The 27,443-nt window shown below is 40.5% G+C and overlaps 1 protein-coding gene across 1 annotated transcript in view; it reads right to left on the reverse strand.

The window, feature by feature from the left end:
- Nucleotides 1–27,443, reverse strand: part of CALY (calcyon neuron specific vesicular protein) — a 98,665-nt gene that overhangs the window by 9,719 nt on the left and 61,503 nt on the right. The window contains exons 3-4 of the mRNA XM_056531218.1: nucleotides 5,471–5,590; nucleotides 3,989–4,102 (exon numbers count right to left, since the gene is read on the reverse strand). Coding sequence (XP_056387193.1) covers nucleotides 3,989–4,102; nucleotides 5,471–5,590 — 234 coding nt within the window. The remainder of the gene's footprint in view (nucleotides 1–3,988; nucleotides 4,103–5,470; nucleotides 5,591–27,443) is intronic.

Here is a 27,443-nt window from a genome sequence, read left to right on the forward strand (position 1 = left end):
TTCAGTATTTTGTCCCAGCCGAGACACACAGGCAATAACTGTGGGGATAAGACAGTATTTTGTCACCCAAAAATGTACATACTTTTGATCAATGTATATTAGAAATATACACATGGGCCCTGATTGATCAAAATGTGAGTAAAAAAAAAAACGGGAGAGATTTTTCCCACACTAAACACAGCTCAGTTTTACTTTACTAGAGCTCATTGAGAAATAAAAGCTGAACTGTGATTGGTTGTTAGGGGCAAAATCTCTCAGTATTTCTCACACATTTTGATAAATCAGGGCCATAATGTTTTATTTACATTACATTTTTTTTTGCAAGTGGATTGTGGAAGCCACTGTGCTCTTAGAAACTTTAATTGGAGCAGAATTTTTTGTACCCTTCTCAAGATTTGCCCTTCCCCCTACCTGAGCTCTGCAGGCAGGTCTTCCCACCCCATGGCTTGATTTTTACTTTAATTTGCAATGTAAAATGTGAAATCTTATATACACAGAGCTGTGTCTTTCCAAATCTTGACCAATCAGACATATGTCTTTTTTCGACCGTACTAACTATGTAACTTAATTTTTCACAATCAAAGTGTAGAAAGGGGTGATCCCAAGAGCTAGATATTAACATTTTTAAATGTACTAGCAAAGGGTCTGAATATTTGTGCCCTGTAAAATTTTAGACTTTCTTTTTTTAAAATAAATTAGCAAAAATTTCTAAAATTCTGTTCTCATTATGGGGTACTTCGTGTAAATTAAAGGGGTTACCCAGGAATAGAAAAACAAAGCTAATTTCTTCTAAAAACAGCACCACTCTGGAATTGTGTCTGGTATTGCAGCTTTCTTCTATTAAAGCGAATGGAGCAAAGTTGTAATACCACACACAACCCGAAGACAGGTGTGGTGCTGCTTTTATTTATTAAAAATTTTTTCTCATAGTAAAATCTCTGACTGAAAAGACTGATCTGCTTCTCTAGTGGCCTTAGGCAGTCTCTGCCTTAGGGTACGTTCACTCGGGCAGATTACCTGCAGAATTTCCACAGCGTATTTGCTGCGGCAAATCCGCTGCAGATAATCTGCTACCATTGAATTCAATGGGTTCGAAGGAGAATCTGCAAAACTGCCTCTATGGCGGATTTTCTGATGACCCTTTGAAGTCAATGGTAGCAAAATCCGCTGCGGATTTTCCACAGCAAATACTGCTGCTGAAATTCTACAGGTAATCCGTCCGTGTGAACGTACCCTTAAAGCCTCTTAAAAGATGCTTCTTGAAGTCACCAATTCTAGTACAGCCTGATTAGTTCAAACCGTAAGAGGTAGAGATATATACCAATGAGGTAGGAGTAGGAGCAGTCCTGTTCCAGGGGTCTCCAACTTAGAATCATGTACATACTTCGCTCAGAAATTCTCTTTGGCAGAGAAAAATTATGACACCACCAACTAAAAGGTTTTCGATATCAAATGGACTTTTGAAAAATGGCGACACTTTCTATAAGAGGCTAAGCACCATGTCACAGTCCTGACTTAACCTGCTAAAATGCTGAACTGGAAACAGGCTAGGTGGGCCTGTTTTTTTTTATACCAGGTTTACCAGACCTGGCACTAAGAATGTAAAAGCTATTGTTCTTTCTAGAATCGTTTGTGCCTGACAAGCCCTAAACACCAAGCTGGTCCCCATTTTGTCTGAAGGAGCGATTGTCTCCACAATATCTACTGAATTTGCCACCATCATTAGAACCAGCCAGAATCTAGCTCTGATTCTCTTCCACTTGGCATTTTATTAGTTCCTCTACTCTTTAGACTCTAGTTGCTTGGTGAGATACATGATTCAGTACTGAGTGGGCATCCAGGAAAAGCTGGTATGAAAAGACACATTTTTCGCAATTACTGGTGGACTACCATGTCTCCTGATTAGAGATGGCCACGGGGACCCAGCCTAACTCAGAACTTTAGGGTAAAAGCAGCTTGCCAAACTTTAAACTTTGTGTGAGCCGAGTCTGGAAACAGCGCTATTATAGCAGTAGGGATGGGGAACACATAATATTTTGGCACCAAAATGCATGGTAGGATAAGGAAGTAACGCTGAGGTGCTAAAGTCTTAGTTAAGAGGTTTCGTATAAAGTTTACGTCCAATCCATATCCTATTACTAAAAGTGTTCCTGTCATCTGAAAAAACTTTTGACATATCAAAAGTTTAGATAGATCAGGATTAAGGTGTTTAGACCTTCACCAATTGTTAGATAAAGCCTGAAGAAGCATGTAGCTGACCACTTCTCTCCCTGCCTCGCCACAATCTCTATCTCTGCTGTCTGCCATTTAATGTGGCACATGGCAGACAGCAGCAGCAAGGCTGATAGCCAAAACTTGCTTCAGGATGCAAAGCCTATAAGAGATGGCCTCTGTGCCCCATTCTTGCATGGCCAGACTATCTAAATCAGGTTCTTGCCAGGTTCTTGGCAAATGCATGTGATTTTTTCTTTTTCATCTTCACTAGAATTTCGACCTGTTTCTTGGATTACAGTTCAATCTTTTTTTCTGCTGATCAGGATATCCTGGCTTGGACCTTGGTTTTTGCCCTGATTACCTGCTTCCTGCTGAAACATGACCTCCTGGCTATTTGATCCTTGGACTAAACTGGGTATCCTCTGTTTACTAATTCTAATACTACATGACCTCCAGGTACTGACCTGGCAAGGCAACTTTGCATACTGTTTTTAATAGTCTGTCACTTAGCATAGGAAGAGACCATCTTCATGGTGTGTGTCGTCCTTATAAAGGTAGGGTGCATCAAGAGAAAGGGACAGGGGTTCTAGGACAGATTAAGGCTTTACATACCACCACCACTACCCCCATCCTTACAAAAATAGTAAAAAGCATTGTGACATTAATACCGAGTATCTTATCTATATGGTGAATGGTGATAGCTGTCAATTTTAGAATGTTTCAATATTTAGAGTTTACAAACCTCCACTGAATGGGTATATTCACACGTCAGATAATAATGCATTCCAGGGCTGAAATCCAAAGCTGACCTTCTGATTTCTGACAAATTTTCAGATTCTGATGATCAGTCTGCACACCTGCAATTCTACAAGGGAATGCCACCAATTTGCCATGGATTGAAATATGTGCAGGAATTTTTTTTATGAATGCGAAAAGGGTTTGAGAAATTCATCAACTTTATTGGAGGCAGACGGTCATTGGATTTTACACTCAGGTGGAATCTGACCCCTTGTGAACATTGCCTTAGTATTTTTAGACATTTTCAGTAACTGCTGAATGTTTGCTAATGCTTAGGGCATGCCACTATATAGCCATGGATCGAAAATTGTGTAGGATTTTTTTTTAAATAAATGTGAAAAGGGTTTGGGAAATCTATCCACTTTGATTGGAGGCAGATTGTCATTGAATTTTAAACTGATATAAGAACCAAAATCTAGATGGAAACTAAACCCTTGTGAACATAGCCTAAGTATTTCAGACATTTTCAGTAAGGGTGCATTCGCACCACGTTTTGTACATACGGGTGCCGGATCCGGCGGGGGGAGGGGCAAACCGGGCGCTCCCGTACGCCGGCCTGATCAGCCCGTGACTCTATTTACTTTAATGATCTGCGGTTTCCTGACTGGACCTAAAACCGTAGTATACTGCGGTTTTAGGTCCGGTCCAAAACCGCATACGCGTCAAAACTGAGCCGACCACAGTCACCGTTTGACTCCGGTCGGATCATTAAAGTAAATGGAGTTACGGGCTGATCCGGCCGGGGTACGGGAGCACCCGGTTTGCCCCTCCCCCCACCGGATCCTGCACCCGTATGTCAAAAATGTGGTGTGAATGCACCCTAACTGCTGAATGTCTGATGAAGCTTGCTTAAAAGTATTGTGAAAAATAGGCCTATAGGGTTATTGCTTTATTTTTCTCAATTTTCCACTTGTCTTTACAAAGTTTATATTTCATCTTTATGTTACTATAATTAAGGCATATTGCCTAACAATACCTTAAAAATGAATCCTTCAGGACACGTGAGTTGCTCATACCATAAAGCTTTGTACATCACCAACATCAGAAGGCAAGCAAGGAATACCATGGTGATCAGGATCAGGCCAGTCAGCTAATGGAGAGCCAAAGACAGCATAATTCATTAACATTTTTGAAAGCAAGTAGCAACACAACTATTATATCTGACAAAGTTATTAGGGCTTTGCGACTTAAATTGTCCCAGTTGTTTTAAACAACTTCCCTCAATGTGATAGCCTATGGTATTCCTAACACATTTGTACATCATTTCATTTATTAAAAATGACTCCTTAGCTCCACATGCCATCTATAGTAATGTACTGTACATAGTAACTGTAGACAATCCTCCAGCACAGTGCCAGCCTTTTCAGTCCAGTGTACTTTCACCAGCACTATGTCGACATAGCAGAGAAGAGAAGGCACTGTCCTGTAATTTGGCAGACAAGTAAGGGAAAGGAAGACCAGGTGTATGTAATACTGGCAAACAGCCCAGTTCTGGCCTCACCCCTTGTAATGGACAGAATGAGAAATAGCTATGCACCATAGAGGCTCAATAACAGTGGTGAGAGCCACAAAATCACCTTGTAAGCATTCTGAAGGTCTAATTTAAAAAAAAGTACGCTTTAAGCTATTTAAAAAATGTTATTCAAGGGAGTGGCAGGAAATGAAAACAAGACATTGTTGGATTAGAGGTGTTAAAGAGACAGAGCTACAAGTAATAATCGTAACTAAAAATCACTTGTAGTTCTGCAAATCTACATTCATAGATCTTTAGATCACATTTATAAATTCTGCCTATTTTTGATTGATATCATTTACATGTAAAAAACAGAATATGTGCCCCCATATATCACAGTGCTCCAAACTAATTGTAATCCCTCACATTTGTCAAGGGAGCTTACAATCTAATTTCCCAATTTTATAGCATTATTTGCTCTGTACTGTGCACAGAAAGCCATCTATCAGTGGTAGGTGGGCAAGGGAAGCAGGAGCTCATAAATAACGTGGGCTACAAGGCATGTGCCACAACACAGTGCAAACACACAGGATCTCCCTTAAGTCTATAATCTGCTTTGTTTACTTGATGTTCAATACTATTGTATCAAAAAGGACAAAAGTGTTATAGGAGTAATAACTTTATTGACTAATCATAAAAAATAAAATTAAAATTACATTTGCAAGATACTTTGTCAGGCAAGTTTACAACTCAATGATTAGGGGTAAAACTTTTGAAGATATACACTTATTCATCTATGGCAATGAAGAATTTAACCAAGCACAACGTGTTGACTGGGGTTGCGAAGGTATATTTGTCCATCGCTCTATTCATACTCCTCCTGCTCCTCTTTATCCTATAGAAAAAAACAGGGTATTGGGCCCTTTGGAAATCTCAGCAGTCTAACCCCCATCAATCTCTATTTTCATGTTATCAATAGAATGGCATAGAGGGGTTTTTACTTACCTTGACTTTCTCAGAAACCTCATCATAAAGGTTGATGTTCAGTCTCTTTACGCCTGGAACACAAATCTTTCTTTTCTTCTTCTGCTGAAGCTGATACTCTGTTCGTGTCTTTACAATCAGCTAATGGAAGAAAGTACATTTTACAGTTTACATAACTATCATGCTTTCTGGGGTGAAGCCAATTGTGCTTTCTTTGTGAAATGATTCCAACAGATACCATAGAGCAGGGGTGGACTGACAACTCATGGGGCCCCTGAGCAATAGAGGGTCATGGGGTCTCCCATGCGCCCACCCATGTGTAAGCCACACCCATATAGATGCCCCGCCAACATACAATAAAAAAAAATCTTTAAATATTAACATTTTAATTATAAATTAAAATGACACTGATTACTAAAATGACTCTGATTTACTATTGTAAACCCGACATGTTTTGTTGGGTTGTGTGCCATATTTTCTGTCTGCGACAAAATTTGAGCCAAAATAAAAATAAGAAAAAAGACTAACTCTCCATTTTACTGAGTAAACCAAAAAGGGGTGTGGCCATTGGGAAAAGTGGACGTCGCCATAAAAAAGGGGTGTGTCTCCAACATTTGCTTAGTAGAGAAATTGCTAGCCCAACAAAAACATAATCTCAACACCTTTCTCAAATCTTGGGATGCGTGGATGGCCAGGAAAAGTGCAAAATGTAGGGAAACCTTAGTAAATACAGTGGGGAAAAAATTGAAACCCACAAAGAATCAGGGCCATAAACTTTATTCTGTGAATCAATACGTTGCAGACTCCTGTCTGAGAGTACAGGAGAGAGCACAGAGGAGTGCCAGTCCACCCTCCCTTACTGGACTTTGTCCATGCCTGTGCTTCAGTTTGGACAAATCCATGATTTTATAAGCCATGATTTCTATAAAAAGGGAAAAAAAATTACTTTGTTCCTGACAGTGCCCATTTCCTGAATAAACAGAAGAGCGCTCCATAAGGTAAAACAGCAAAGCAGTTGTTACACTTACCCCTAGTTGTTTTTCACACCATACACAACAATGAAACAGAGTATTAGATATAAGGAGTCCTTCTGCAGCATTCCTGCCTGGGTACAATTCATCAAAGGAGTGCTTAAGAACAAGGATGCAGAATTATCTGGTGCTGCAGAGGCCGACAACCAGGTGAGAAGCAAAGAAGGTTTTATTTGGACCAGCATGCAACGCGTGTTTCACAGCATGAATTACTGCTTCATCAGGCATAATAGGTGATGATGAGCCAGGTACCATTAAATAGATTAACCCTTTCAGGGGTATCAAGAATTTTGCATACAATAGAAAATGGATAAAAACACAACACATCCATAAAAAATATATAAACATATAGGGGGAGATTTATCAAAACCTGTCCAGAGGAAAAGTTGCCGAGTTGCCCATAGCAACCAATCAGATCGCTTCTTTCACTTTTCAGAGGCCTTTCAAAAATAAAAGAAGCAATCTGTTTGGTTTCTATGGATAACTCAGCAACTTTTCCTCTGGACAGGTTTTGATAAATCTCCCCCATAGAGAATGATTGATAAATCTTTGATACCTATTAGTGAATGATATGGGAATCCCCTTTATAATGATTAAATACAAGGACGCCATGTTGCGAGTAGTGAACTCCGCCTTGTTTACCGAATCAGAATTGCAAATTTTGACAGTTGAGTTATTTCGTGATTATAAAAATTTTGGTAAATCTAAAATCCAACATAATGTTGATTCCTTATTTTTGCAGAGGTATCTGCATGATTTGAAAAACAGAAAAGAGAGCAGCCTACACCTCAAGGACAGTAGTGATTATGTATTACATTTGGTGATTAATTGGATGGCTGAGACCGTGCTTCAAATATAAAAAATGAATGAATTTATTATTAAAAAATATACACCAACATTTGATGCAAAGAAATTCCCCTCACAGGGCCCTTGGTTCAGGGGGCACTGAACCCGGTATGTGCCGTGCGGTAGCGGCAGAGATCTGGAGATACCAACTGTGGATGGTTTTAGTTGGACTCCCTCGTGCGGATGGCGTCTGATGTCAGCAGTCAGCGGGAGACGGAGACGTTGGATGTTCATGATGAAACACAGGATCAGCCGGTGTCACGGGCAACAAATGAAACAGTGAATGGATCACAAGGATGATGGGTGAAGCCATTGGCAACTGGCTTATTCTCAGCGTTGTAGTAGATCTGCTGGATTTAGGCTCAAAATAGTTAAAAGTCCATATGAATGTAAGTGAAAGTCCATATATCGGTCACACTGCATACAGGCTAGGCTAAACGCATTTTGGGGTGCTCTACACGAAGTATTCGACCCCTTCCTCAGTAGCTATGTCTTCTAGAATGATTTCCAACATATTTATATTTATACCAATTAATTTTGCAGGTGAAAAAGGATCGTAAGTAAACTATGGCAATGGATCAAAGGATTACATTACAGCTAGCAAGCTCGTATTCACACAAAGCAATGGAATTTTTTCAATGAATATATCATTAGATGTAAAATAAGATACTATATAGAAGTAGGTTCAAAAATAGATTAATAATAAATGGAATAAATGTGAATTGTAGATGGATAGGATAAAAGGGAAAGGAAAATAAAAAATAATAAATATAAAAATGAATAAAGAAAGGAATAAATAGAAATAAAATGGAATAAGAGTAAATAATAAATGAAAATAACCGAAGAGTGTAATAGTGTTATATTAAAAAGTGACGATGAAATGTATATTTGGATACGATGTGTCTGTGAAGTGCATGTGAATGGTTCTATAAGACTAAGTGAAGTGTATAGTGAGGGTGAGTCACTGTAAAAAGACTGTTACTAAATTGCACCTTGTTACCAATAGTAACATGGTGTGAGAACTTATACAGAATAGATTTTTATGACGTTAATAGTCAATATTTACTATGTATCAGTGACTATTTTGTGTCTTATTTCTGCAAGTGTTGAGATATGTGAATGATTTGATAAATTTGATAGATCATGTGTAAAACGTATGAGATGGAAATATAAAATGTGAAGTGTGATTGATTATGTAGGATAAAATGGGACTGAGAATGGTATCATTAGGAAGGGAGATGTATAATACTGAGAATATATGGAAATGAATATGAAGAAAATAAATAGAAATATGAGACTGCCGGTATAACAAACACACTGCAGTTATATTTTAATCTTTATTTTCATTTCTATCTAGTAATATTTTATTATGTCTCATGATCTATTTATATAATTATTCCCCTCACAAGGGCTCTGTGAGGGGAATTTCTTTGCATCAAATGTTGGTGTATATTTTTTTTATAATAAATTCATTCATTTTTGATATTTGAAGCACGGTCTCAGCCATCCAATTAATCACCAAATTAATTCATAATCACTACTGTCCTTGAGTTGTAGGCTGCTCTCTTTTCTGTTTTTCAAATATTGCCATTACACACATTGGGTATAGGTGTATTTGCCCACTTCACCTCGGCCAGTCTATAGTTGTGAGCTGTACCATCCATTTTTTTCTTAATATCGCCAAGATTCATTTGCACCTCAGGGATTGAGATTCCCATTTGAATCTTCATTCCCAGAGGATAAAACGTTAACTCCGCATTGGGAAGATTTTCTTGAGTCTTGTTCACATGGGTTAATGAAGTGGCTTTTCAAAAAGAGAAAAGCGGTTGCGGCTGCCTATTAACAAAAAGCAGATGATTACCTTTTTGCACATTTCCTAAATATAAAAATTGGATAGCAAGATTTTTAATTGTCTTCATAAGTTGGAGATTGACACTATTAACAAAAAATTTCACAAGTTTAACCATTATAAACATGATTATAGTTGTGGACAAGTACGTAAATGGCCAATATTTAATGCACAGTATAGAGAAGTGAATATATTTAAAAATGGTGATAAACCTAAGGTTAATGAAAAATGGAAGAAAAACTATAAAAATTTCCCAAGTAATATTGTATTTAAGGCTATTGTAAAAATCTATTGAGAATACTTAAAGTGTAAACAAGGGTCCTTCGGCTCTACAGGCGATACTGGCAGGTGCCCCGTGGAACCAAAGGTAGAGATGACTCGTACAATTATAAATTCATCATACATAACAAGAAAAAAGCATGATTATGTAAAAAAAAAAAAAAAAAACATCCGGGTGATAAGAAGGAAACATCATTATTAGAGATTTTTGAAAAATTCGATTTGGCTGATTCACCAAATTTCCCCCCCAAAATTTTTTTGCTCCCAATTTATTTGTAGTGAATCACTATTAAAAAAGGCTATTTCTGGCCTAAAAAGAGCCTCAATAGGGGGTGTAGAACACTTTGCCTTGCTGTAACATGCATAGGGTGTGTGCTGGGTTTATGAAATAATACTGTTATTCAGTATGACATGCAGATAAGAGGTGTCGCTATTATAATCCCTGTCGCAGAGCAGCACAATGACAGAGCCTGAAGGTGGCATCAGTTTGAGGAGACCATATAGTGGCTGAATAACAGAGCATGGAGATGGCGGCAGCATAAGGAGACCATATGGTGGCAGAATGACACAGCATGGAGGTGGCAGCAGCATGAGGAGACCATATAGTGGCTGAATGACACAGCGTGGAGTTGGCGGCGACACAGCCTGGAGTTTGCGGCAGCATGAGGAGAACATATAGTGCCTGAATGACATTGCGTGGAGGTGGTGGCAGCATGAAGAGACCATATAGTGGCTGAATGACACAGGGTGGAGCCTGCAGGACAGCATGAAAACTTCTTGATAATGTTGCGTACTGTGGACAAAGGCAAATCTAGATCTCTGGAGATAGACCTGTAACCTTGAGATTGTTGATATTTTTCAACAATTTTGGTTCTCAAGTCCACAGACAGTTCTCTTCTCCTCTTTCTGTTGCCCATGCTTAGTGTGGCACACATAGACACACAATGCAAAGACTATGTAAACTTCTCTCCTTTTTATCTACTTTCAGGTGTGATTTTTATATTGCCCACACCTGTTACTTGCCCCCGGTGAATTTAACCCCTTAAAGGGTACCTCTCATCAAATAAACTTTTGATATATTTTAGATTAATGAATGTTGAATAGTTTTCCAATAGCATGTTAATGAAATATATGCTTCTTTCTATTGTATTTTTCCCGATCAGTCCTGTCAGCAAGCATTTCTGACTCATGCTGGAGTCCTAAATACTCAGAGCTGCCAGCCTGCTTTGTTCACAGCCAAACAGGCTGTGAACAAAGCAGGCTGGCAGCTCTGAGTGTTCTCCTTTGTGAACAAAGCAGACTGGCAGCTCGTAGTGTTTAGGACTCCAGCATGAGTCTGAAATGCTTGCTGCCAGGACTGGTAGGGAGACCCCTAGTGGTCATTTCTTCAAAGTGGAAAATTAAATAGAAAGAAGCATATTTTTTAATAACATGCAATTGTTAGTTATTCTGCATACATTAATCTATAATATATCAAAAGTTTTTTTTTGATGAGAGGTACCCTTTAAGGACCCGGGCTTTTTCCGTTTTTTCATATTCAAATTTTCCTCCTTAACTTTAAAAAATTATAACTCTTAAAAATTTTCATCTAAAATTCTATATGATGGCTTATTTTTTGCGTCACTAATTCTAAATTGTAATGACATTAGTCATTTTTATCCAAAAATCTACGGTGAAATGGGAAAAAAAATCAATGTGCGACAAAATTGATGAAAAAACACTATTTTGTAAGTTTTGGGGGCTTCTGTTTTTACGCAGTACATTTTTTGGCAAAATTACACCTTATCTTTATTCTGTAGGTCCATAGGGTTAAAATGATACCCTACTTGTATAGGTTTGATTTTGTATCACTTCAGAAAAAAATCATGAATACATGCAGGAAAATTTATACGTTTAAAATGGTCATATTCTGACCCCTATAACTTTTTTACTTTTCTGTGTTCAGGGTGCTATGAGGGCTCATTTTTTGCGGCGTGATCTGAAGTTTTTAGCGGTACTATTTTTGTTCTGATCAGACTTTTTGATCACTTTTTATTCATGGTGGTATAAAAATGCGCTATTTTGGACTTTTGAATTTTTTTGCGCGTACGACATTGAACGTGTGGTTTAAAAAGCGGTATACTTTTATAATTCAGACATTTCCGCACGCAGCGATACCACTTATGTGTATTTTTATTTATATTTACACTGTTTTTTTTATTCTTGGAAATGCCGGGTGATTCAAACTTTTATTAGGGGAAGAGCCAATTCAAAGGGTTAATTATTTTTTTTACACTTTTCTTATGCAATATTATAGCTCCTATAGGGGGCTATAACATTGCATTAACTGATCTTTAACACTGATTGATGCATCTCCATGGGAATGGATCAATCAGTGTTTTTGGCGATTGATTGCTCAAGCCTGGATCGGTGCCGCACGCTATTAGCGGCGGGTCCCGGGTTCACTATGACACCAGGCCCGCCGCGATATGATGCGGGGTCGCCGTGTGACCCCGCGTTATATCGCAGAACATGGACTCATGACGTACGGGGTTAAAGGAGCATCACACGCTTGAAACAATCTTATTTTTCCACAATTTTGAAAGGGTGCCAATAATTTTGTCTAGACCATTTTTGGAGTTTGGTGTGACATTATATCCAATTTGCTTTTTCTTCCTCCCTTTTTTGGTATGTGTCAATACACACAAAGAGAATAAACATGTGTATAGCAAAAAATGTGTTACTACAATCTTTTTCTGTGAGAAATACTTAACTTTCTAGAATAATTTCAGGGTGCCAACATTTACGGCCATGACTGTAGTGGCTGAATGACACAGCCTGGAGTTGGCGGCAGCATATAGTAGTCGAATGACACAGCCTGGAGTTGGCGGCAGCATGAGGAGAACATATAGTGGCTGAATGACAGCCTGGAGTTTGCAGCAGTGAGAGGGGAACATATAGTGGCGGAATGACACAGCATGGAGGTGGCGGAAGCATGAGGAGAACATATGGTGGCAGTATGAGACAGCCTGGAGCTGGCATCAGCATGAGGAGAACATATGGTGGCAGAATGAGACAGCCTGGAGCTGGCATCAGCATGACGAGACCATATGGTGGCAGAATGAGACAGCCTAGAGCTGGCAGCAGCATGAGGAGACCATATAGTGGCTGAATGACACAGCATGGAGGTGGCCGCAGCTTGAGGAGACAATATTGTGGCTGAATGACACAGCCTGGAGTTGGTGGCAGCATGAGGAGAACATATAGTGGCTGAACGACACAGCCTGGAGATGTTGGCAGCATGAGGAGAACATATAGTGCCTGAATAACACAGCGTGGAGGTGGCGGCAGCATGAGGAGACCATATAGTGGATGAATGGCACGGCGTGGAGGTGTCGGCAGCATGAGAAGAACACATAGTGACTGAATGACAGCCTGGAGTTTGCAGCAGCAGGAGGAGAACATATAGTGTCGGAATGACACAGCCTGGAGGTGGCTGAAGCGTGAGGAGACCATATAGTGGCTGAATGACACAGCCTGACACAGCATGAGGAGAACATATGGTGGCAGCAAGAGGCAGCCTGGAGCTGGCATCAGCATGAGTAGAACATATGGTGGCAGAATAAGACAGCCTGGAGCTGGCATCAGCATGAGAACATATGGTGGCAGAATGAGACAGGCTGCAGGTGGCAGGTGACCCGGTGACAGAGTGGTGCGGTGGGTGGCAATGAAGGTGGGTAAAAAAAGGAGAACTTGGCATCAGATGTCTGGCATCAGCCGGGTGATGAGAATAGTAGCTGAGGCACGTAGGCAGAAGAAAACAGTCTCTTTTGTAAAAGTGTTAGTGTGCACAAATAAGTATTGATGATATGCATCACATAAAACTTAACTTTTAATAATATGCTTAGGATAAAATATATGGACCCAAATTTTTTTCTTTAATCAAACAAAAAGAAATATGTGCAAAAACACCATGTGCCACATACACCACCAAGTATTGATGTGATGCAAAGACCTCTAAAAAGGTGGAAGGGAACAACGTATGGTCCATTGTAACTGGTGGGGGTAAAAACTTCCCCTGTAAAGCCCTACTCTCGCATTATTAATTCCCTTCTTGGCCAGTGTTACTCGCCCTAAAAAGGGCAGCCCCACACAGGAACCTCTCGCTATATTATCCACCTACAAATACTGCCATTTCCCAGGGATTTTAGGTGGAAATAGGGATTGGTTCCTGTATGGGGCCTCCCTTTTTAAGACGAGTAACACTTTCCTCGAAAAGGTGGAAGGAAACAAATTATTGTCAGTTTTATCAGGTGGGAGTAAAAACTTCCCTTGTAAGGCACTACTCTCGCCCTATTAATTAACCTTTTGGCAAGTGTTACTCACCCTAAAAAGGGTGGCCATACACAGGAAACTATCTCTATTTCCACCTAATAAACCCTTGGAAATGGCAGTGTTTTTATGCGGAAATAGGGAGAGGTTCCTGTGTGGGGCCACCCTTTTTAGGGCGAGTAACACTTGCCAAGAAGGGAATTAATAATGCAAGAGTAGGGTCTTACAGGGGAAGTTTTTACCCCCACCAGTTACAATGGACCATACACCTTTTAGAGGTCTTTGCATCACATCAATACTTGGTGGTGTAGGTGGCACATAGTATTTTTTGCACACCTTTCCTTTGGTTTTATTTAAAAAAAAAAAATTTGGGGTACATATATTTTATCCTAAGAATATTATTAAAAGTTAAGTTTTATGTATATCCTTAATACTTACTTGTGGTCTGATGCGGAGGAATGTCTGTAACTGGGGAGCAGCGCCTTAAATATGTTTAGCACTATCCATATTTGTGAAGTGTTGGTGTGGCACCATGGTCAATCTACTCTTATGCATCAGGCATTGGTGGGTGGAAATCCTGGCTGATCCATGCCTGATTCATCTTCACAAAGGTCAGTCTCTCCACATTTTTTGTGGACGGACGAGTTCTCCTTGGGGTTACTATGGCCCCCACCACACTAAACACCCGCTCTGATGACACACTACTGGCAGTGGAACGATGTTGTTCATCCCTATATTCTGGTGACTGACTAATAAGGCGGCTTCCTCAAAGGGCTGAGCAAACGGCAGGTGTGATGTATGAGCTGCCACTGGTTGACATTGAAGTTACACAGGGGAGTCCCCCTATCGGCTTGGATCATCAAGAAATCGGTGATGGCTTTTCTCTGTTCGCATTGTAGGTCCAACATATGGAGGGTGGAATTCCAACATGTGGAAACGTCGCATATCAGACTATGTTGGGGGATACCGCTGCAGCTCAAAGTTTTGCAAAGTTTCCTTCCCATTGTCTTGCAGATGTGGGGGGGGGGGGGGGGGGGGACACTTCAGGACTGCTTGACAACCAGATTGAACATGTGTGCCATGCAGGGTGCATATCTCAGGCTTCCTTTATGCAGAGCAGCCAAGATGTTCTTCACGTTTTCGGTCACCATGGTTCCCATTTCCAGTTTTCGTGGAGTAAGCCATGATTCAATTTCTTGATGATTGACTTAGCAGTTCCTCCAACCATGTGAAGATCAGCGTGACATTGCTGTGCCCTGCACACATGGTATGCTGGAGGGGAACTGAGACTTGTCCGTGCAGTGGAGGCTGAGGACACGGTGGAGGATGAGGAGGCAGTGTCGCACACTGTTACAGGACCAACGGCCTGAGAGCGTGGAGTTGGAAGCAGCGTGACTTGTCCAAGTTGCTGTTGCGGCTGTGTAGGAACCACATTCACCCAGTGGGCCGTAAAGGACATGTATTGTCCCTGACCGTAGTTACAGCTCCAGATGTCAGCGCTGCCATGCATTTTGGTACACACCAACAGGCTCAAGGACTGGCCCACCTTCTCTTCCACAAAATTGTGCAGGGCTGGTACTGCCTTCTTCACAAAGAAATGACGGCTTTGGGCTCTCCACCTCGGCTCGGTACAAGCCATCAGTTCTCTGAAAGGTGCAGAGTCCACCACTTGAAAAGGGAGGGACTGCAGCACCAGCAACTTGGACAGGAGCACATTCAGCTTCTGCAGCTACTGCGCTTCTGCGATGGCTTGCTGGAGGAATGACTGACTCGAATTAGGAGGAGCAGGAGCATCTGGAGCAACAGAAGATGGGTATGACACGCAGCTCCCTTCGGCTTAGGTGGTAGAGCTTTGGCTGGCTGAAACAGGGAGCGGCGTGCCGCTGGGTGATGCAGCAGGCTGGACCACTATATAGGAGCCACGGTTCTCCCAGGCCGCTTTATGGTGATGCTGCATATGTTGATGCAGGGCAGTGTTGCCAAAATTGGGACCCTGGCCATGCTTCACCTTCTGCCGACACATCTTGCATATAGCCAGGTTACCATCCTTCGAATGCTTGATGACAAACTGCCACACCGCCGAGTAGGTGATTTTCCAACCAACAGTCCGCACTGATTGACTGCTACTGCCGCCGACTCCAGGAACCCCTGTTCCACTACCTCCCCGGAAGTGCGTGAAGCAGGTGGTCTACCCCAGGCCTATTTGGCTCCAGACTTTCCCCTTCTGCCACCATGCTGACTGCCAACCATGCTACCACCTTGCTGGCTCAGCTGGCAACCTGCCTCACTCTTCACCTGATGACAATGAAGCCCCTTCTGCAGCCGGCTCTTAAGTGCGATTGGCTTCATCATCATCGAGTTGTGTCTGCACGTCACTGATGTCCTCCTCAAGTTCCTCAACAGTGTCAGCTTCAGGAGCCTGAATGCTTGCAATACCACCTCCCACGCCACTCTCCTCATCATTACTTGCCCACCTAGCGGAGAAAGTGGCAGATGTCTTCTCCACTTCTTTGCTGGGCAGTTAGCTGCTGACGGTCCTCTAGTAGATCGTCCTCACTAAATAGTGGAGCTGAACCCACAGCATAAGAAACTTCTGTGGGGGTGGGAACAGCATAGGACAGAGGCAATGGGAAGACAGGAACTGCTCCTGGTCCATGCTAACTGAGGGTTGTGTCTGAGGAACCCACCGACTGTTGACTGGGGGTGTCAGATGTCACTTGTGATGAAGGGGATGACAGTGTTAACCAATTGATGACGGCAGATGGGTTGCTGGTCGAGTCATGACCGCTAGCTGATACCGGGAGCTCAGCCCTCTCGCTACGACTCCTGCTGCCACATGCCCCTAGTCTGCTGCGACCTTTGCCTTTTGAATTTAGGCCTCTGTGCATGTCTTGGCACTTCTCTGCCTGACATACTTAGTGCATATATGAGGGGAGTACAATACGCTCCACCATGCTTAAAACAGTATTTGTCTACAACACCAGCAGGTGTGTACTTTTGGCTAGTCTTTTACAGTATCTAGGCCCTTAAGACTTTAACAGGAACAAAATGGTACACAACTTAGATGCACGTATGTGGTATGCACTTATGAGGGGAGAACAATGCGCTCCAGTACGCTTAAAACAGTGTTTGTCTACAACACCAGCAGGTGTATACTTTTTCCTGGCCTTTCACAGTATCTAGGCCTTTAAGACTTTAACAGGAACAAAATGGTAGACCACTTAGATGAACGCACAGGTTACACTTAATAGAGAACAATATGCTTTTAGTACTCTGCTCATCCTAGCTGGCTGGCCCCTATTAGCTTTTCAGTTGTTGAACACACCAGTGTTGCAGCACACAGTTGCGGTGTACTACACCCAAAATTGCACTCCCTCAATCTAACTCCCTTCCCTATCAGTGCTTCCAGGCTGGATTTGGGCTTGAGGTGAATCGCTGCTGTAAAAAAGCTTTTCTGTGAAACACACTGCTCTCCATCCCTCTATGCAACAGAACGCTGATGTGACTGGGAGGTGAATTGCTGTTGTCAAAAATGCTTTTCTGGCCAAAACACACTGCTGTCTGTCCCTCTCTCTCTCTCTCTCTCTCTCTCTGCAATAAAAGGCTGAAGTGACTGGCCGCAAGATGGCTGACGATTATATAGAGCTGTGACATCATAGGGGTGGCTGGCTACTGATTCAGGGTCATCCCGCCAACGATTGTTTCTGCCTTCCCAGGATTCCTTGCCCCATGTCCTCACATGTGGATCCACCATTTTAGATGCCCTGGAGCCCGGACCACACTAAATGGAGTTTAATGAAGTGATTTGCACGATCGAATCATGGCAATATTCGCATTCGTTGCGAATCAAATTTTTCCTGAAATTCGTAACGAATTCCGATACATCAGATTCGATTCGCTCATCCCTAATCATTATGTAATCCGTTAGGACAACTCAAACCTATAAGAAAGATCTCTGAGACCAGTAGCCCTTGTAGAGGAACAAAGGCTAATTATTCCAAACCAAAAATTCCAAACGGCGTAGCTCAAATGCAGGGGACATGAGGATTATTTTTTTTAAGCCAATTCCTCAACTATTGTGGAATTGGAATCTAGTAGTGTAGATACCACACCATTAGAATCCTCTTTTTTAGGATCCAGATCAGATCATGCCAACAGTGCATCGATTGTTCCATTAATGGGTAACTAGAGATACAAACAAATCACTCATTAGTTTTCTTTAGTTCCCCAATCAGGAAAAAAGTCCATAAAAAAGGGTACAGAGCACCAAATTCAGGAGGCAGAGAAGAAGAAAAACAATTGATCCAGATGGTCAATCAGGAACACAAAAAGAACAAGGTATTAAGCTTTTAACTTATCCACTTACATTTTGAGGGGGAAAAAAATTTGCCTTCTATGTTAGGGGCTTTTATTTTGCCCGATGTCGTTACCAAATGAATACCAACTTTTTGTAGATTTAAATCAATATGTCAAGAAATTAACATTGGCTCGACATTTTCTTTGTTCGAAAAACACAATAGTTGCATTACAGTAGATAATCAGATGTATGAGCGGGCTATGGAAAATATTGATCATACAGACATCACTAATATTCCTATGAAACATGTAGCTGTAAAACCTTGCTCAAACTTTTATCCACTGCATAGTAGGGAGCCATTAAGAAACCTTCTACTCTGTTGTATCTAGTCAGTTCAGTGTATTAAAAGATCAATTAAATTTAGACACAAGGATAATCTCTATAAATCTGAAAGAAAAGCCATTAAAACTTTACAAAATAATGATAATATCAGGACCTATTGCAGTTCTTGATAGAGAAATGTATATGAAAGAGGCATTGAGAATCCTCATCGGATTCTCATTACTATAAAGTTTTGGAGAGGGATCCCCTCTAGAGTACTTGTTAAACATATGAACAATCTTTGTTGGACAAGAGAGAACACACTTCCTAATTTTTAATTACCTTACAAAATTACACAAATGCAGAAAAAAAAACAGGCTGCCCGATCATTTCGGGCATTAACTCTATAACCTGTAGTCTGTTACATATTGTTGATTTATTTTTACAGCCATGGCCGGGGGAAGCACGATCACCGTGCGAAACGGAACTTGGTCGCCATCCTGTGTCCCCCCACTACCCTCTTCCCATGTAACATATTTGTGAGTATGAAATGAAAGAACATTTATTCAGCTGGTTGCGGTGAGTTGCCGATTATTTTCCTGCTTCTTTGAAATATTTGTAAATACAGTACATCTTAAATTTTCATTGTAACAGGTACATGTTTTTGGGAATAAAAGGGTCAGAAACAGGGAACAAAAACCAATGCAAAGTAATAAAATATTAAGTGGGCAATAAAAACAAAGCCTTTCACCCCTTAAGGACGCAGACCATTTTGACCTTAAGGACAAAGCAGTTTATTGCAAATCTGACCAGTCACTTTATGCATTAATAACTCTGGGATACTTTAACTTATGCATTTGATTCCAAGACTGGTTTTTCTTGACATAGTCTATTTTATGTTAATGGTACATTTTCGTTGATACTTGCATCATTTCTTGGTGAAAAATTCCTAAATTTCAAGAAAAATTTGAAAATTTAGCATTTTTCTAACTTTGAAACACTCTACTTTTAAGGAAGATGGACATGCCAAGTAAATTATATATTGATTCACAAATACAATATGTCTACTTTATGTTTGCATCATAAAGTTGACATGTTTTTACTTTTTTTTTTCAGTCCATTAGAGGGCTTCAAATTATAGCAGCGATTTTCAATATTTTCATGAAAAAATTTTTATCAGAATTTTTCAGAGGCCAGTTTAGTTTGAAGTGGATTTGAGGGGCCTTTCTGTGAGAAATCCCCCATAAATGACCCCATTATAGAAACTATACCCCTCAAAGTATTCAAAATGATGACATTTGAAAAGTTTGTTAACCCTTTAGGTGTTTCACAGGAACAGCAGCAAAGTAGAGGAGAAAACTCAATATCTCAATTTTTTACACGAACATGTTCTTGTAGGCCCATTTTTTTTTACAAGGGGTAAAAGGAGAAGAAGCCCCTCAAAATTTGTAACCCAATTTCTCTCGAGTAAGGAAATACCTCATATGTGGATGTAGTGCGCACTAGAGGGCTCAGAAGGAACGACAATGGGATTTTGGATAGTACTTTTTTACTGAAGTGGTTTTTGGGGGGCATGTCACATTTAGGAAGCCTCAATGGTGCCAGAACAGCAAAAAAAAAAACACTTGGCAACTATTTGGGAATCTACACCCCTCAAGGAACGTAACAAGGGGTACAGTGAGCCTTAACACCCACATGTGATTGACAAACTTTCGTTAAAGTTGGACGTGAAAATTTAAATTAAATTTTTTTCACTATAATGCTGGTGTTACCCCAAATTTTTCATTTTTACAAGGGGTAATAGGAGAAAATGTACCCCAAATCGTTTAACCCCATTTCTCTCAAGAAAGGAAATACCTCATATGTAGATGTAAAGTGCTTTGCGAGTGCACTATAGGGCTCAGAAGGGAAGGAGCGACATTGGGCTTTTAGAGAGCGAATTTTGCTGAAATGGTTTGGGGGGCATGTCGTACTTAGGAAGCCACCCATGGTGCCAGAACAGCAAAAAAAAAAAAAAAAAAAAAAAAAAAAAAAAAAAAAGAAACTAAACACATGGCACACTATTTGGGAAACTACACCCCTCAAGGAACATAAAAAGGGGTATAGTGAGCCTTAACACCCCACAGGTGATTGACAAACTTTCCTTGGACGTGAAAATGAAAAAGAATAGCTGTAATTATCAGCCATCCCTGTGCAAATTACCAATCTAGGCCTCAAATGTATATGGTGCGCTTTCACTCCTGAGCCCTTTTGTGTGCCTGCAGAGCACTATGGTCGACATTTATCATTGTCTTTAGACAGTCAAGCAGGGTTTATTTGCGCCTTTTGGTTTACACATTTCTGCTGATTTTGATTTGCAATCCACCGATTTTGGCAATACACATGATATAGAAGGGTTTTATGAAAAAAAAGGCAGAAAGTCACTGAAAAGTCTCTAAAACTACACCAGCCAAGACTTAGCTTAGCTTTTTGGTGTATGTGAAGAGTGAAATTTCAGAAAATGTGAAATGCACAAAATTTAGCAAATTCTCTGCGACTATTTAATAAATTTGGTGCTCCTATACATTACCAGCACACAAAAAAAGATGTAGAAAAATGCTTCACTTACACCTACAATGTGAAATGCCGGCCTTTATGTCCACGTATGGGGTATTTCTGTACTCAGGATAAATTGCGTTACAAATTTTAGGGGTCGATGGTACCGGCCGACAAATCAGGGCGATCGTGAAGTGGCACCAGTGCCATCTCCCTCCTGCTGGGCAAGGGTGATTGGTGCTGTCTCGGACAGCACCAATCACCCTTATTTTTCGGGTCACCAGTGACTCGACTGACCAGGAAAAGCCATGATTCGCCAGTCAGAATTGACCGGCGAATCACAGCGATCGCCGACAAGAGGGGTCTCAGGATCCCCCTAGGTGATATGCCGGGGTGGCTGCTGTTAGATAACAGCAGCCATCCCGGCTGGATCCGGAATGCAGTGCCATAAATGTACAGCTGTGTAGCTTAGCATCACCATACATTTACGACGCTCGTCCTTAAGAGGTTAAAGAGTACCTGTCATCAAACCATATTTTCTTAACTAACTCAGATTACATTCCCTAACTACTCCTAACATCCTCCCCTTACATTTTTTTCAAGCTCTGTATCATACCGTTCCCCTTGCTCACAATGTGTGAGCTCCTGATATGAAAAAGTGGGCATTCTCCAGCAGGCGCAACGTCACTGAGGTCTGCGAGAGCTGTGCCTCACCATGCCCTGCACATACTTGCTGAGTTTGGTTTCCTGCCAGGCCATGAAGAGACCAAACTAACTGTTTGACTTGCGCAGGGAAAAGAACAGAGCCACCTAATGGACGCTTTTTCAAATCACATTAAAAACATATAAAGGTTGAGAATTTTATCAGCAAGTAAATAGCAAAGTGTCTTATAATTACATAATGAACAATATCTTAAAAGTTTAGTTGGGTGACAGGTACTCTTTAAACTAATAAAAAAATGATAGTAGTGAAAAAGGTTTTGAAACTATAAGAAAAAAAACATTAAAATGTAACTTCAATGATGGTCTGGCAGTAGGATACCTGTTTAGATATTGTGGCAACTTGGGCTATGACGTTGCCAGAAGATTTAAATAGGTGTCCTGCCACTGGACCACCATCAGAGTTACAGTAAGTTTTAAATATGTAAAAGAATAACCAAAGCTGGCCCCAAAACTGGCCCTAAATGTTTTTTTATTTACATAAAGAATAAAAAAAGGTTAAAACTGATTGTGTCAGCCCTTTAAAAAGTAATGAGGGAGGAAATATAGAGGAAAGCAAATACATTAAAGGGGTTTTCCATGAAAAACATTTTTTTTTTCATATGAACTGGCTCCAGAAAGTTAAACAGATTTGTAATTTAGACAAGAAAGGATATGTGTGCAGCTCGCAACCCAGGGTGAGTGAGGGTCCGACACCTGAATAGGTGCATACTGACATTGCGGACCGCACACATAGGAGTCTCCTGCCGGAGCCCTATTTCTAACAGGCTCGCGAAGATTACCCTGCTTATCCACCGCCGGTAACATCGCAGCAACCGCAGGATTTACCATCTCTGGCCCGTCGCAGTTCGGGACCAGCTGCTATGGTGAGAAATGACTATTCATCTTCCTATAGACTATGGGCAGCTCAGTCTAAATAAGCACAAAGACTGACTTTTCATCTAATATTCTAATAGCCGAACTAACTGTATATTCCGGATGATCGGCATTTGTTAATACACAGTATTGCTGCACCTATTAATCGGCAGCTTTTCTATACTATCTACTTCAATTCTGCCATTAGGGCCCAATGGCAGAGAATTTCAACATCTATACAATATTGCTCTGAGCATTATGTTTTATATGTTAATGGGTTTTTCCTAATTTATTTTAATTGTATTTTAATAAATCTTTAAATTTTTTCAAACCAACTGTTTTCAGCAATTTTCATTGTGTACCTGGTTGGGTGGTATTCTTGAGGTGTGGTTAAGTATTTCTATATTAGATTTGTAATCTACTTCTATAAAAAAAAAACTTAATCCTTCCAGTACTTATCAGCTGCTGAAGTTGAGTTGCTCTTTTCTGTCTTACAACAGTGCTCTCTGCTGACACCTGTCTGTCTGTCTCAGGAACTGTCCAAAGTGACAGTAAATCTCCATAGCAAACCTCTCCTTCTCTGGACAGTTACTGAGACAGACAGAGGTGTCAGCAGAGAGAACTGTTGTCAGACAGAAAAGAACTCAACTTCAGTAGCTGTAAGTACTGGTAGGATTAAGATTTTTTATAGAAGTAAATTACAAATCTGTTTATCTTTCTGGAGCCAATTGATATGAAAAAAATATGTTTTTCATGCAATACCCCTTTAAACATATTTTTCTGCAGCGTATTGAGGAAATTAAATGACAGGTGATTTGCAGAGTGATAAGCCAAACTCCATTAAATGTTACCTGTCTAACCAAGAAACGAGTGCAGTCTCACCTAAAGTGATTAAAGAAAACAATCAGCAGGTCCAGATGGCGTTCACTCTTGTATTTTAAGAGAGAAAAAAGTGCAACCTAGTGTTTTAAAAGTGTTTCTGTTTACAGTAAGTTCTACTCCTGGTACCCCTTCAATCTCCTGTACAGTGCCCCAGTTCTTCTCGTGCACAGAGTGGGGTTGACTCCTCCTCTCCATGCATTCTCTATGGCAGCTCTAGAGAGCACAAGGAGAGCCAGGGCACCGTGCATGAGATCACAGGGGGTTCCCAATGGTCAGACCCTATGTGATTGGACACTTATCCTCTATCCACAGGATAGACAGAACTTTACTTGTAATATTTAAAGGTCTGCTCCCCAGGACTGACATATAGCAGGTGTGGTGCCAATATTTAAAAATGGGTCACAAAGTGATCATGGATATGCTATATTGCAGTATTTCAATGAAAATGTATGTGTAACACTATCTCAACATGGGTTTATGAGGGATCGGTCCTATGAGGCTTTTATTGGAAAGTGAATTCAAGACTGGACATGGGTGAATCGCTGGATGTGAAATATCTTGATTTTCCCAAAGCATATGTTACTGTGCCACATAAAGGTTGGTACATAAAATGAGGATGCTTGAACTGGGGAAAATGTGTGCATAGCTGGCTCTGTGGAGAGCAAACAGATGATGGCTATTAAAGGTACATACTTTGGGTCACTGTTACTAGTGGGGCACCAAAGGAGTCAGTTTTGGGCCCTATTCTCTTTAATATACAACACATTTGGAAAGTCTTCAAATCAATAAATTCAAGTTTTCCCCTTTCAATCTGCACCCAATACCCCATAATTTGAATGTGAAAGAATGTTTGAGATATTCTTGCATATCTTTTTGCAAAGTATTAAGACCCATTGCTATGACATTTTATCTCTGGGGAATGGAGGCTGTATTCGCTGCCAAGTGCTTCAACTAATTAAAAGGTCTAAATATTTATGACAATGCAATATTTTTATGGATGCACCGATATGTATCAGCTGAAAATGGTGTTAACAGCTTTTTGAAGAAAGAAAAAGAGGGTCAAAAATAAAAGGTGTAGAGTTTGCATTTGGAACGGGGCTTGCAAGCCGTTCCATCCACTAACCCTGTGAGCAGAGGCTGGGAAGCAAGGGGTGCCAGAATGACATCCTTAGCCTGACACCTTCTGTCAACCGCGGCTTATTTCCTCTCCCTCCCTGAAGTAGGTACCACCTACACTGGTCTTAGTCTAATCTATAGCATAACTAAGGCATCCACACTGATCTGTAAATCAAGCAAATCCTGAATTTTAGGTTTCGGTCTACAACTTTTATTTTGATCTACCTTAATATTGAAGCTTTTTTTTTTTTTTTTTTTTAATTAGCAAAACATTCTGTTTTCACTCTGTCACAGAGTGTAGAATTATGGGGGAAAACTTTCTTTTTACTACGAAATTGCAATATAACAAAATGTAAAAAAAAAAGTCTAAATACTTTCCAAATGCATTGTATATGTTAGCACAGTAAGTTATTAATTTTTGCAGCTGATACTGTACTAAACTGTGGAAAATAGTTTACACAATAGAGGACAGTGCACTGTTAAAAATGCATCTTCAGACATTGGATGCTTGTCTGAGAAATGGCAGATGGGGTTAGCACTATTAAATGTAATGTTATGCACATGGAGGAAGGATCCATGCCAAGATTACTATTAAATGGCAAAACACTGGCTGACATAAACTACATGAGAGGATCTTGTCAATGATCTCAAGGCAGCTGGGACCAGAGTCACCATTAAAACAGTTGGTAATACACTACGATATGAATGACTAAAATCCTGCAGCGCACAGGATTATTGGGAAATTTCAGACAGGCATGTAGATGCAATGCAGGATTTAATTTCTTCACAACGTAGTGTGTTGCCAATTGTTTTCTTGGTCACAATGGGCCAAGCTGCCATGAGATCATGTAAACTGCTAATTAATTCATAAGTTATCTGAAATGCATTTATCAGGATGTTTTGTTGTTATTCTGTCTCTCACTATTCAAACAAACCTCCCACTAAAATTATCGACTGAAAATGTATTCATCAGTGGGCAAATTTATAAAATCAACAGATCAAAAAAATTGCCTTCACTGTATTTAGGAAGAGTCAGTACAATCAGTTGAAAAATAAATGTGTTAATTTATTAGAAAAAATGAAAAAAAATAAAAAATAGAATGCAATATTAAATATTAAAAAAAATACAGACCAAAGAATTACTAAAAATGACAGACCACAGGCAGCTGGCCTACAGGGGTTATCTAGTGAATACCTTTTTATAAAATAAAAATAAAAAAGCTTATACATATGTGGTAGCCCTTGGGGGGGTGTATGGTAGTGGTGGTATGGTACAGGTATATAAGGGGTTAATGTTAACCCTAGAAGAGTTTGTGATGCCAGACTGAGGGCTGGTATGCTGAATCAGTGTTCCGGCCTGTCGCCGCCCTTCCCAGTAATGATAGGTGAATAAAATAACTGAAGGTCCACAAGGAGATTTGAACTTGCACTTGAATAACGTTTACTGAAGTGCTTGCAATATTCACGGCACAGTAACAGTCTCGTACAAACAGTCCTTTGGTTACTTAGCGACTGGCAGGAGTTGCAGACCTTGAGCTAGACAATAAGTCTCGTAATTTAGGAAGAGATTTGCAGATCCGTCCGGATTTAGGGGAGGTATTAGGTCCGGAGATGCAGCAGAGTGTTTGGGAGGTGATACACTCTATAATTATAATTGTTCAGCCATTGCCGCGAGGCTCGGGCCTAACTCACTGCGATTACTGCTGTACAGGTCTTGCTTGCTTTACAGCCCACGAGGTAAGAGAGAGAAACATGGTCACCGCTCCCTTATATGGGCAGGGGCGGGGCGAATCTGATTGGTCCGAACGTCTGCCATTCACCTTACATGGTGTGATGGGATTGCTTACGTCACAGGGCCTCCTAAGGTCCTTAAGCCAAATACCATAGAGTTCACCCTGTCACATGACCCGCAGGTCCTGCAACACTAATGGAAACAAGTAATTAACCATTTATCTACATATACGATGCTATTTACATTAACCTATGAATAAATTACTGATTATACATTAGAATAGAGGTGACTAGGGGTAGACTAGATTACAGGGATCCCTACGTCCTAGGGACTCTGGCTATGGGGACCCATAAAGAAATAAGTACCGTATAGAATGTGGTACTGGGACACCACACATACCTCCCTTGCTCCTGCCGGGCTCCGGTATCAGGTGGTCCCATCTGCAGCCGAGTGAGGTATGTGAAACATTTTTTATTTAATTTTAAGCCTGGGCACATACAGTAGCTTATAAAAGTTTTCATTCTGTTGTGTGAACATGGCCTTATAAGGTATTTAAGTAAGTAAACAAATGTAGAAAATAAATGCAGCAAGCTGATATCAAATACCATACATAAATTGTACCAAAAGGCCAATGGTCCAATAGATCGTGCCCGAGGGCTGTGTAGAGTCTTTCAACTCTAAGGCATGATCTATTGGCCTATTGGCATAATTCATGTATTTGATATCAGCTTGCTGTATTTATTTGCTACATTTGTTTGCTTTAGCTATTGGAATATATGAAGACAGCCACAAGGGCCCTGAGGTCTGTAATCTTTAGTACTTCTTCGGTCTGTCATTTTTAAAAATATTGCTTCCTATTGTTTAGTCTTTTATTTTTCTAATAAACACACATTCTCCTATATACCGACACTTCATATTTATATATATATATATATATATATATATATATATATATTCAAGCAATTTATGTGCGTCAATACACTCAGTTCAATTTAGTCTTTAACCCCTTAAGGACTCAGCCCATTTTAGCCTTAAAGGGGTACTCCACCCCTAGACATCTTATCTCCTATCCAAAGGATAGGGGATAAGATGTCCGATCGCCGAGGTCCCGCCGCTGGGGACCTCCGCAATCTCTCCTGCTGCACCCCCGTACATCAGCAGCCTGGAGCTATGTTTGCTCTGTGGCTAATGACGGGTGATACAGGGGACGGGATATCGTG

Source organism: Hyla sarda, chromosome 7 (genome assembly GCF_029499605.1).
Source record: "Hyla sarda isolate aHylSar1 chromosome 7, aHylSar1.hap1, whole genome shotgun sequence".
Lineage (NCBI taxonomy): Eukaryota > Metazoa > Chordata > Amphibia > Anura > Hylidae > Hyla > Hyla sarda.